This window comes from Sporothrix brasiliensis (assembly GCF_000820605.1).
Source record: "Sporothrix brasiliensis 5110 chromosome Unknown Cont14, whole genome shotgun sequence".
NCBI classification, from domain to species: domain Eukaryota; kingdom Fungi; phylum Ascomycota; class Sordariomycetes; order Ophiostomatales; family Ophiostomataceae; genus Sporothrix; species Sporothrix brasiliensis.
The window spans coordinates 964,026-975,821 of record NW_024467133.1 but is presented as its reverse complement, the minus strand read 5'-3'; the positions used below and the strand labels follow the sequence as shown (position 1 = coordinate 975,821).

The 11,796-nt window shown below is 55.4% G+C and overlaps 5 protein-coding genes across 5 annotated transcripts; 4 read left to right on the top strand and 1 right to left on the bottom strand.

Annotated features, from left to right (window-relative positions):
- Nucleotides 1–284: 284 nt before the first annotated feature.
- Nucleotides 285–1,286, top strand: SPBR_03804 (nucleolar rnase; the record flags this gene model as incomplete). The annotated part of the gene is made up of 1 exon (XM_040762094.1): nucleotides 285–1,286. The coding sequence occupies one exon, from the start codon at nucleotides 285–287 to the stop codon at nucleotides 1,284–1,286; it is 1,002 nt and encodes a 333-aa protein (XP_040622970.1).
- A 1,224-nt stretch (nucleotides 1,287–2,510) lies between these two features.
- On the top strand, nucleotides 2,511–3,898 carry SPBR_03739 (acyl-binding protein family; the record flags this gene model as incomplete). Its single annotated transcript, XM_040762029.1, has 3 exons — nucleotides 2,511–2,526; nucleotides 2,607–2,904; nucleotides 2,989–3,898. The coding sequence occupies 3 exons, from the start codon at nucleotides 2,511–2,513 to the stop codon at nucleotides 3,896–3,898; spliced, it is 1,224 nt and encodes a 407-aa protein (XP_040622969.1).
- Nucleotides 3,899–4,566: 668 nt separating this feature from the next.
- SPBR_03801 (uncharacterized protein) lies at nucleotides 4,567–5,604 on the top strand (the record flags this gene model as incomplete). The annotated part of the gene is made up of 1 exon (XM_040762091.1): nucleotides 4,567–5,604. One exon carries the CDS (start codon nucleotides 4,567–4,569, stop codon nucleotides 5,602–5,604), a length of 1,038 nt encoding a protein of 345 aa, XP_040622968.1.
- Nucleotides 5,605–6,796: 1,192 nt separating this feature from the next.
- On the top strand, nucleotides 6,797–9,482 carry SPBR_03603 (NADH dehydrogenase (ubiquinone) Fe-S protein 1; the record flags this gene model as incomplete). Its single annotated transcript, XM_040761893.1, has 5 exons — nucleotides 6,797–6,911; nucleotides 7,108–7,159; nucleotides 7,232–7,246; nucleotides 7,405–9,282; nucleotides 9,365–9,482. The coding sequence occupies 5 exons, from the start codon at nucleotides 6,797–6,799 to the stop codon at nucleotides 9,480–9,482; spliced, it is 2,178 nt and encodes a 725-aa protein (XP_040622967.1).
- Nucleotides 9,483–9,940: 458 nt separating this feature from the next.
- On the bottom strand, nucleotides 9,941–11,086 carry SPBR_03784 (uncharacterized protein; the record flags this gene model as incomplete). Its single annotated transcript, XM_040762074.1, has 3 exons — nucleotides 9,941–10,207; nucleotides 10,267–10,908; nucleotides 10,979–11,086. 3 exons carry the CDS (start codon nucleotides 11,084–11,086, stop codon nucleotides 9,941–9,943), a joined length of 1,017 nt encoding a protein of 338 aa, XP_040622966.1.
- Between the last annotated feature and the right edge of the window lie 710 nt (nucleotides 11,087–11,796).

Genomic DNA, 11,796 nt, shown 5'->3' with positions numbered 1-11,796 from the left:
CTCTGGAACGACTTCTCACATTGAACAAGACCACATTACCAGTACTTCAAACGCTCGGTAGTGAGGGCTCTTCTGCCAGCCAAAATGGCGACGACAAACCGGAAGCAGCAGCACGAGCTGCTTCAAGCTTAGTTGTACCTGCCCTCACAGCTTCCCAGGCAGTGCCTATACAGAATCCGGCGTCGTTAATCCCAAGTCTAGTAAGCATGACAGCCTGGACAGTCAAAGACATTCCGACTGAGTATCCGCCATTGCCACCCATCCCAGACGAAAGGCTTGAACAAATGGCCTTGACACACCGTGGCTGGAACGAGGTCGCGAACTACGAGACGCTGGAGTTTTTAGGCGACGCTTTCATCTACTACGCCGCCTCTGAGATCATTACACAGACGTTTCCGCACTTGACGCCTGGACGAAAATCGCAGATGCGAGAGGGCCTGCTACGCAACTCCAACCTGGCACAGTATACAACACACTATGGAATTGAAAAGCGCGCCAGGCTCCCTGCTGAGTTCACAGACAGCGCGCCAGCGCGCGGCACCAAAGCGGCGGCCAAAGAACGAGAAAAAGTTAATGGCGATCTCTTCGAGGCCTACGTGGGGGCTTTGATTCGTGCACGCCCGCCAGCCGCTGCGAATGTGCCAGCATACGACGGCGTCACAATCGCCCTGCGGTGGCTCAAATCCTTGTGGGCAATGTCGCTCTCCAAAGAGATTGAGCGCAAGTATAACGTCCGTCGTACCCAGATGCATACCCAACCATTTGCAGCTTCGGTCGACAAGCCGCAACTGTCGATACAAGCCTTGATCGCCAATGCAGTAGCAAGCCCGGGTAATAACACGCCGGCTACAACAACAACAACAAAAACAACAACGGCGACAGCACCAGTCTCAACGGACGCTGATATCACATCACAAGGTGACAAAAGCACACCAACGAAGGAACCTGCCCAAGACTTCCCTCCACTAAAAAAAACGACATTGACCGCCAAGGTCCAGCTCGCTGCACTGATCGGATGCAAAGAGGTCAAAATCCGGTACGAAGATGCACCTACGAAAAAGGTTCTTCGGGATAAACACAGCAAGATGCCGCTGTTTACGGTGGCCGTGTGGGTAGACGCCTGGGGCAAATCGGAGTGCCTCGGATACGGTTCGGCGCTGAGCAAGAAGGAGGCCGGTGGAAAGGCTGCCGAACGAGCGCTGGAGAACAAGGCAAAGATGAAGTTCTATGTAGCCCAAAAGGCAAACATCTATGGCGATAAAAGCCAAGCACGTCCTGAAGCTTGAGATCTCGTGACCAGGCTTCACGTCAGACTAGAACTGCTAGGAGACACAGAAATGTGACGACAACAAATCAAATTAAAATCAAACCAAAATAAATCTGACACGACCGAGACGTCGAGCAGTGTTTAAACCCCGCTCGGGTTTTCTAATCAGAAGCTCTCCCTTCGCACGTACTCGACTTTATGTACACCTAGCTGAGGAGCTTAAATATTTACTCCGTACGGACGAGACGTTATGAATAGTTGAACCTCTTTCACGTGCCTCGGCGCGCAGCGTCTTGATTTACAGGGGCATTCCAGGCACCGGGTGCTTTGCTGGGGGTATGATTCAGCGCCCCTAGGATGTTTGCAGGAACATTAGCGTTTAATAGGGCTTTGGCGACTATCAGATATAGGGCAATATAGGAGCTGTAATTAATTCACGGCAGCACTGCAGTAATTATCTTACATTACGACATAGCAACAGCACGCGCTTGACAGGCCCTGCGGATCTGCACCTCCGCACGCCGAGGCAGTTCAAAGAAAGCCATCGCCTCCACAAGCGAACCAAAGAGTCGTGTATCTTACCAGCGACAGACGTGCTCTTTCTGTCTTTGCGCACTTTTACTCTACTGTCACTCCACGAACCTCAATCCATCCCCAGTGCGTGTCGTGGCCAGGCCCTTCTCCGCCAAATAGCTGAGAATCGCCCATAGTAAGGACCATCCCGCGTCAAAACATCGCCATTGCCTTTTATCTTCATTCTTTTGTGATGGTTGTAGCGTCCTATTCCCCATCGCTCCTGCTGGTCTTGTCATGGTGATTACCATTCCGCGCCTCCCCTGTCTGTCGCTCTTTCCCAACGGGACGACGTGTGTGCCTGACGTTGCAATAGTTGCCAGCGACTACCCTCGGCTCTTCTCAACGGTGACGGACTAGTCAAAAACACTGGAAGACTAAACACCAGCACAGCTCTCACTGCATACAGTTGCTTCACGCGCCGTCGCCCCTGACGCGCGTCGACCTTTCTTGTTACACGGCATATTCTCGTCTTTCTATTTCATCACCGTCCCTTGTTCCTGCGCATAGCCCGCATTGGGCGACTTCAACAAAGCCTGACGAGGCCTCGGAAGCGTGCGCTGTGGACCTATCGAGGACTACAGTCCTCCGTGATACGTGACATCACATCCCGCCAACACCTTTTCTGCATCCGTCGATTAGCCCCAATACACTCACGCAACTGCCAACCATGGCCGACTCAGTTGGTACGTCTCTCCTCACACCGTCGGCACCGGCTTGTGCCAAATTGTTCCAATGCTGACACGATCTCTTCCGTTCGTCCCAGATCGCGTTTTCGTCCATGCGCTCAACACCGTCAAGAAGATCCCCAAGACGGGCGCCGCCCGCCCACCACCTAGCGACCGTATGCGCCTCTATGGCCTCTACAAACAAGCTATGGAGGGCGACATCGACGGTGTTATGGAGCGGCCCAACGCCTACTCCGGACTCGCCGTCGACGAGCTGCGCCGCGAACAGGACAAGTGGGATGCGTGGAATGCCCAACGAGGACTCGGCCGGACCGAGGCCAAGCGCCGCTACATTGAGAGCCTGATCGAGACCATGCACACTTATGCCACAACACCGTAAGCTGCCCTGCCATCCAGGCTGACTTGCTGACTGCATTGGAGCCGAAGCTAACAGAGGACTCACCTCGTGCCTGCCAATAGTACCGCCAACGAGCTTGTTGCCGAACTCGAATTTGTCTGGAACCAGATCAAGGACAACCACAGCCCCAGTTCTTCTGGCTCTTTCCGGAAAGACACATTATACGGCATGCCCCAGTCCCCACGACAGGACGAGTACTACGACACACGAGACTACGTAGATCGAGACCAGCGCGACCGCGATCGCAAATTTGACCGTGACCATACCCGCGATCATGACCACGACCACGACCACGACCACGACCACGACCACGAGAACGAGCGGCAGCACCGGCGACCAAGCCTAGCAGCAACGGCGTCGGACGGCGGGCCCATGAAAATTTTGAGTCCTATGAGCGAGGAAGACGAGGCCGAACGGGAGCACCGCATACGCATGATCGAAGAAGAGCTCGAGGCAGCAGCCTCCGCCGACGATGGTGACGAAGAGGAAGAGGATGAAGACGGTGGGAATGCCGCAGCAAGAAGACGGCGGCGCGGTATTACCACAGTTCACAATGGAAGCCAATACGGTGCCGGTCCAGGAGGCAGCCGAGGGGGCAGTCAGAGGTCCGGTGCTGCGGCAGCGGCAGCCACTGCTGCTGGAGCAGACTCTGGTGATGTGGCTAAACGTGGGAGCCAACGGTGGTCCAAAATGATGGAGCGCGCCATGGTCAAGCTCTCGGCCGAGATTGCAGCATTGCGTGAACAAATCACATCAGGGCGGGAGTTCCGGTCTCGCCGCGAGAAGAGCCCCGTAGCTTGGTTTGGCTGGTTGGCCTGGGCGCTGTTCAAACATGCCACCTTGGACCTCTTTGTCCTAGCTCTTGTACTGCTTTGGATGCGTCGGCGGAAAGACCGGCGGTTGGAAGACCACGTCCGCGGTGCGTTGCGGGTGCTCCGCGAGTACATCCGGAAGATCTTACCATCAAGGTGACGGTAACCAAGGAATGTCTGCGCTGTTGGTGTCTCGAGACTTTGCATCCTACACGAGGCAAAACCATTGCGTGTAATTTTACTATAAGACTTGGGTTACTGTTCTGCATATACATTTTGCCGTTTTATTTAGCCATTACTTGTACATATCATCACTTACTTCACTGTACAAAATGTAACGAGATTGACTTTGGCGCCTTGGATGACGTCACGTCGCAGAAGCCAGAATATTGTAGGCCTGAATGTCTCGCATTTGACACATATACCCTTTACATTTCGCTTTTCTTGATCTTTTAAATTGTGAAATGTAAAATATCAAAGTTAACCTTTATACATTTTCCAAAAGAGGAATAAATAATTTAAAATGCCTTTCAAGCATTCAGCTCACGATAGAAAATTGAAATGCCACCCAGAAAACTCATTGCTTGAATTACATAATACTAACAATATAGGTGCTATGGGGAGCCAATATAGGTTGCTTCGCCAGATAAAGCTCCAAAACAGCTACAGAATCGCAACCACTTTACACATCTACGTTTCTTGCTTTCTTGGCGAAAATGAACTGCCACGACTTATAATACGTTTTCAAGAGGCCCTTCCGAATGCCGCCCATTGCAGTCGACCAAGTAATAACACTACCCGGCCTGGCTACCTCTTCCTCGGCCCATCATGAGTGACGACGGCGTCGTAGTCTCGCCAGTTGAGGCGGACATTGATGTGCCAATGGGCGAGGGTCAAACTTCACAAGCAGCAGAGAAGGGAACTGAAACGCCGGTGGTACCGACCCTGCAGTCATCAGTGCCTCCACAGAGCATATCGTCGCCCGCCCAAGAGACGCCACCTGCGACTATATACAAGCTTCCGCCAACACGGGTCACCAGCGCGATTCCGGCCATGTTCGTGCCGCTCCGCGCCGACGCCGACTTGACCCAGCCGTTTGACCCACCGCGCAGTCGCATCGAGCGCGCCAAAGCCATGTTGGACACGCTCGAATACTACCGCACAGGCGTGCGAGAAGGCTTTTTGTACTTGGCGGATATGGACCGCCGACACATTATCGGAGCCGCCATGGCACGTAAGACGGAAATGGCGGAAGCACGGGCAGCAAAGGAAGCAAGAGAATCAGCCGACGCAGCGAAAGAGGCAGAAACATACGAAGCAGCGCCAAATCCGGCCGAGAGTACCACGAGTGCAAGACCCTCTACGGATAAAGGCAAGGGAAAGGCTACAGAGGGCGGTGTTCTTCTAGATCGGCTGCCACCTACCGACAACCTCCTCCTCGACGACGACGAGACCATCTCGCACGACGAGATCGACGTCATGATCGCCACCATGCGTGCGCCAGCCGTTCCTGGCGTCGACTACAACACCGCACCCTATCTGGACCAACACCTGCCGCTGCGGTTCCCAGTCGAAGCGGGTGAAGTGCGCGGCGGGCGGCGTGCATCGGTACGGCAGCTGAGCGAAGTCATTGAGCAGGCTCTGGGACAGATGTCTGGTTTCGACGCGCATATGGGGCAACTTCGAGCAACGTGGACGGAGAATCTGGAGCGCGAGCAGAAATTGCTGGACGAGCGGTTCGGCTCCTTGCCGGGAGACAGGGAAGCACGGGCGGCTGCGGAAACGGAAGACGGAAGGCCGGGATCCAATTCTGGTTCGGGTACAGCGGCAGAGGAGCCACAAGATGTAGCCATGTCGGGGACATGATGTCGCCACGATGTTTCGATGTCGTCCAGATACCTCCTCTACGACTTTTACGACACCCATAGCAATGCAATTTCAGTCCGTTCCTCTAAAACGTCGAAATCGTTCTCACGTCAGACCGAAGGCCAGGCTGTTGTCGTAAATGTCGTTCCAACATGTGTCAAGTAATGTAGCAACCGGCGGTAAGAGGCGGTGGTCATGGCCACAGCTTCTCACGAGGAGAAGCCACTGCTAATACCATGCTTCCATAAACGGTGCCGTTCAAAGAAAATCTCTCTTGAGCACAAGATAGAGGGGGACTCGACTGAAACAAACTGCTGTAACGCGATTGCTCGCGTGCAAACAGATGTCCAAGCTCACCTACAATAAAATGTGCCCGTAGTACAATATGGAGAGAAAGAAGAGAAGAGTAGAAACAGAAAAAAAAGGACTGCGCCTTCCGTTTTAAAGGTCTGAAATAAAAATAAAGCGGGGCCTCTGTTCTGAGACAAAGTAATACCTACTCCACGTCACAATCGTCGCTGAACTACAGGTACTTTCAGGGGCTGGCTTTAGTGTGATATGTCACGTGAATGCGGTCGAATACGGTACATATGTGTGTTGTTTTGGGCGATATTAATATCCCAAGATTTTTATAAAGAAGCACGCAGTTTACCAAGTCTGAACTGGATAGAATCGGATATGTCCTTGATACTGGTCCAGTTACCGCCTGTAAAGTAAGAACACTCAACGAACACCGGAAGACTTGGAGCCATTCATGCCAGATTTTGCCCAATCACACCGCCCATTGAGCTTCGTTCCGGTTGTGGGGTCTTTCTTGTTGTCTCTGGCCAATCAGAGGCCGCCCGAAGCCAATCGCGGCCGCTCTCAGCGGAAAGGCAATTCGCTCCCTTGTCCCAGCCTGGCTGTCTCCATTTTGCCCACCTCGAAAAATCCCAACAGTGTGCAACGAACGACACGCAGCGCAGCAGCAACGAGGCGAGGCTCCCGACGACCGCACGCGCCCCCTTCCACGACGACTCCTGATCATCGGGATCACGTTTTTATCGGTTGCCGAGCACCAATTGTCCCGTCGCCGCCCTCTTCCGGCTCTCCGTTGCAAACCGTCACGGCGGCTTGTTTGCTGGTTTTTTCCCGCATAATCGCCTCGGATTGGAAATCCACCTCCACCCACTACACAACCCACACAACCACAATGCTCCGGCAAGCCCTTTCCCGGACAGCGCTGCGGACCGGCAGACACGCCGTCCGGGCGTCACGGGCATTTTCGGCCACAGCACAGAGACCAGCGGAGGTCGAGCTCACAATCGGTACGGACCGCCTTGACAACCCCTGTGTTGATTATCAACGACATGCATGGTGATACTAACGAGGTTGGGGCTAAACAGATGGCAAGAAGGTGTCCATAGAAGGTATGCCCAGGCTATACAGCCTGTCCAACTGGCCATGACCTCCGAACGAGGACTTCGGGGGCCGAGAATTCGAGATATTGACAATGTGATACAGCCGGTTCGGCCCTGATCCAGGCCTGCGAGAAGGCGGGCGCGACGGTCCCAAGGTGAGTTGGCCTGGTCCACGATTTCACGTTTTGTCTTCTGGAGTGACAATATCTAACCTGTTGATCCTACAGATACTGCTACCATGAGTGCGTGCATCCCCCAATCTAGCCGATGACGCAACTGCATTCGAGAAACGATGGCATATGACATACGATCGGCAAATATGCCAACCATCTGTCATCGGTGGAAATACAGCTAACAGATATTTCTATTGTAGAAAGCTCATGATTGCCGGCAACTGCAGAATGTGCCTCGTGGAGGTCGAGCGTGCGCCGAAACCCGTCGCCTCCTGTGCGTGGCCCGTCCAGCCCGGCATGGTCGTCAAGACCAACTCGCCACTGGTCCACAAGGCCCGTGAGGGTGTTATGGAGTTCCTGCTTGCCAACCACCCTCTTGACTGCCCTGTCTGCGACCAGGGTGGCGAGTGCGATCTCCAGGACCAGTCGATGCGCTACGGTGCGGACCGCGGTCGCTTCCACGAGATTGACGGCAAGCGCGCCGTTGAGGACAAGAACATCGGCCCCCTGATCAAGACGTCCATGAACCGCTGCATCCACTGCACCCGCTGTGTCCGCTTCGCCAACGACATTGCCGGCATGCCCGAGCTCGGCTCGACCGGCCGTGGCAACGACCTGCAGATCGGTACCTACCTGGAGAAGAACCTCGACTCCGAGTTGTCCGCCAACGTGATCGACCTGTGCCCCGTCGGTGCCCTGACCTCCAAGCCGTACGCCTTTAAGGCCCGTCCCTGGGAGCTGAAGCACACGGAGTCCATTGATGTGCTCGACGGCCTCGGCTCCAACATCCGAGTCGACTCGCGTGGCCTCGAGGTTATGCGCGTCCTCCCCCGCCTGAACGACGACGTCAACGAGGAGTGGATCAACGACAAGTCGCGCTTTGCTGTCGACGGCCTCAAGACCCAGCGCCTCACTATCCCCCTGGTGCGTCGCGATGGCCGCTTCGAGCCCGCCTCGTGGGAGCAGGCCCTGGCTGAGATCAACCACGGCTTCGCCAAGGCTGCCCCCAAGGGTAACGAGTTCAAGGCCATCGCCGGCGCACTCGTGGATGTTGAGTCGCTCGTCGTCCTCAAAGACCTGGCGAATCGTCTCGGCTCTGACAATCTGGCCTTGGACACCCCCAATGGCAGCGCCCCTGTCGCTCATGGCGTCGACGTCCGTTCCAACTACATCTTCAACTCCCGGATTGCCGGTATCGAGGAAGCCGACGCCATCCTGATTGTCGGTAGCAACCCGCGGCACGAGGCCGCCGTTCTCAATGCCCGCATCCGCAAGCAGTGGCTGCGCTCCGACCTGGAGATTGGCGTTGTTGGCGAGCCCTTCGAGTCCACTTTCGAGTTCGAGCACCTCGGCACCGACCACGCCGCTCTGAAGAAGGCTCTGGCCGGTCCGTTCGGCAAGAAGCTCCAGGCCGCCAAGCGCCCCATGATCATTGTGGGTTCGGGTGTCACTGAGCATGCCGACGCCAAGGGCTTCTACGAGCTGATTGGCGGCTTTGTCGAGAAGAACGCTGCCACGTTCCTGACCGAGGAGTGGAATGGCTACAACGTCCTGCAGCGTGAGGCCTCTCGTGCCGGCGCCTACGAGGTTGGCTTCGTGCCTCCGTCGGCCGCCGTCGCAGAGACCAAGCCCAAGTTCATCTGGCTGCTCGGCGCCGACGAGATCACCGAGGCGGATATCCCCAAGGATGCGTTTGTCGTGTATCAGGGCCACCACGGTGACAAGGGTGCGCAGCTGGCCGATGTTGTCCTGCCCGGTGCCGCCTACACCGAGAAGTCTGGCACCTACGTCAACACGGAGGGTCGCGTGCAGATGACGCGACCCGCCACGAGCTTGCTCGGTGCGGCACGCACGGACTGGAAGATTCTGCGCGCGGCGAGCGAGTTCCTCAACGTGCCCCTGGCCTACGATGACCTGGCGCAGGTGCGCGACCGCATGGTGGAGATCAGCCCGGCACTGGCCGCATACGATGTTGTGGAGCCGGTGGCACTCAAGCAGCTAAGCAAGGTGCAGCTGGCGGACCAGAACAAGGGCACCAAGGCGACGGGTGCGCCGCTGACCAAGGTCATTGAGAACTTTTACTTTACTGATGTCATCTCAAGAAGGTTCGTACTTCCCGGTCGCCATATGTTTCTCTTGTCTCTGTTTCCATTATTCATTTCATTCTTTCTTACTAACCGACGACAGCTCTCCTACAATGGCACGGTGCTCCGCCGCCAAGGCATCCGGCAACCCCAAGACCAACTTCATGGCGCCCGGTACCGGCGAGGACAAGCCTCTGGGCCAGGTCGCCTATGGCGTATAGGGTGGCGGCACGTTCACACGGCCAACGACAAAGGATAGTCATAAGCGGATGAACGAAGAAGAAAAAATCAAAGAAAAAGAAACATCATACGAGGCCACCGCCTACACCCAAAAATAACGTTGTCCCCTTTTTGTCCCCCCATATTTCTGTTGTTCTCTTTTCGTTTTTACCGCGTCTCTTTTCGTGCACTTGCTCCATTTCGAGTGTTTCGTTTTATTCCTTTTTCTCTCGCATATTTTGTACATATACAGGAGGGGGGAAGAGGATCGGGTAGACAAGTAAATAATAAAAAATCATTGATACATATTGAGGCTGTGTCCCCCGTACTGTGTGATATGATTAAAGATGACGATTTGTGTCACGATTTGAGAATCTCGAAATGCAGCCAAAGCCCCAGATGGTTTAGACTACAATAATTAAAACAATAATGCTCGCTTTTGAAATACACCTCCCTTTCTTTAGTTAGCCACCGGGTTGCTCCCACCGTCTGCTTCTGTCGGTATCTCCCCTTCTGCAGGTGGTGACGGAGGTGGCTCAGGGAACTCCAAGTCTACCAAAGGCTGGCCCCCTCCCAATCCCAGTTTTTGTTCCTGCTGTCCCTGCTCCCCGTCCGAAGGTGTCAGAGCGCCATCAATGAACGAGAGGCCGGATGCCAGGGGTGATGCCGAAGCGGCAGTTTCCCACGGCTTACGTGGTGCCTTCAGTTTGCCCATCGGCGAGATGCCCTGGATAGTCAGCATGATACTTGGAGGTCGTATGTATGGCATCTGGGTGGCAAACGTACTGGTTGCCGTATAATCGTGTCGGGGATCTGCTTGATGCCTTCAAGCTCCTTGCCGGTCTGAATGGCCTCCACGACCTTGGCGAACTTGTCCGAGTACGGCGCCTCGCCGGCACCTGCACCGCCCCCGCCCGTCCCTGTTGGTGTCGCCACACGATCGACCTTGAGCGTGTTACGTGGTGCACTCCGCTGCCACGAGGGAATGTCCACACCACTGCCATTGCTGGTCTCCTCGTCGACCGGTGGTGTTGGTGTCCCGTCAAAAGGGTTGATCACGGGCCCGGCAGCCACGGCCTCGGCAAGACGCCTGTTGCGGTTCGTGCTGGGCGAGGCCAGCGGATTGGGCGACGTTAGACTTTCTTGCCCCGACGTTGACGACGTCTTCGAGCTACCGCCTAGGGACAAGTCGCCCAGCCCCAGCTCGCCCTCAATGCTGGCAGACGCCGCATACAGCGCACTCAGCAACCGCCTGTCGATTGATGGGTACTCTGGATGGTCGGCACGGAAGCTATTATAGCGGGAGAAGTCGACGCGGCGTCCAGTCTGGCGGCGGAAGAAGACGGTGCGGCAGAAGGCGGCGCTGCCCTCGTGTGTCGGATTGGGGCGGAGGGCGGCGGGGCCGCCGAGGGTTTCAATGAGGCCAAGCTGTTCCTTGTCAGTTACTGCACATTCTTCCAAAGTGCAATCGTTTCCCCAAACCTCCCCAGGCTCCTACCAAAAAGACCTGATGCTTTGACCAGGGAAAACTGTCGAATGCCTCGAACTCGGCAGCCGTGGCCGGTCCAGCCGGAGCAGTCTGGTCAGCAACAGGTGCAGAAGCCATTGTGCGTGTGTGTGTGTGTGTTTGCGTACGTGCGCGCGTACGCAGTATGTCTCGTTCTTCAGAGAAATAGCTCCGACGGTGAGTTGACTGTATATAAAAAATAAAAATAAAAAAACGTCGTAGAAGTCGTCCCCAACAGCAAGGCTGAATGCACATGGGAAGGTGTGACTTAGAGGACGGCCTGTGACTCGTGGAGCCTATAGGGGCCTTAAGCCGAGGCTTTTGCCGCAATCAGGCGCTAACGTCGCATGCCACTACAGCGTGCAAACGCCTGTCACTTGGCTCCGCAGTCTCAGCCAGTCAGGTTCTAATTCGTATTACTTAGCAACCTATCCCGGCCTGTCATCCAGACTCGCCCTGGCTCCGCGCAAATTGATACATGCCTGGCCTCCCACCCCGCGCCACCGTCGCTCTTTCCCCCCAGGTCCCACCCGTCTTTGCCCGCCTTCCTCTTTTGTGGCAAAGCACCTCCTCGGTGGGCACCTGCCTGCTCTTTCTGCCACCGTCTCTCCGCTGACGGCTTCCAATCCGCATCCTCGTCTTCAAAGGATCTTGAGATCATTGTGAAGGATATTTCGGACAGGGACAATCGACCTTATGAAGTCGACAAGCATATCTCACTCTATGTACAGTTCACACCGCCTCTGCCGAACTGCCATACCTCACCACAAACCCCTGCTGTTTTAGAACTTCCCGTCTCGCCATCGTCG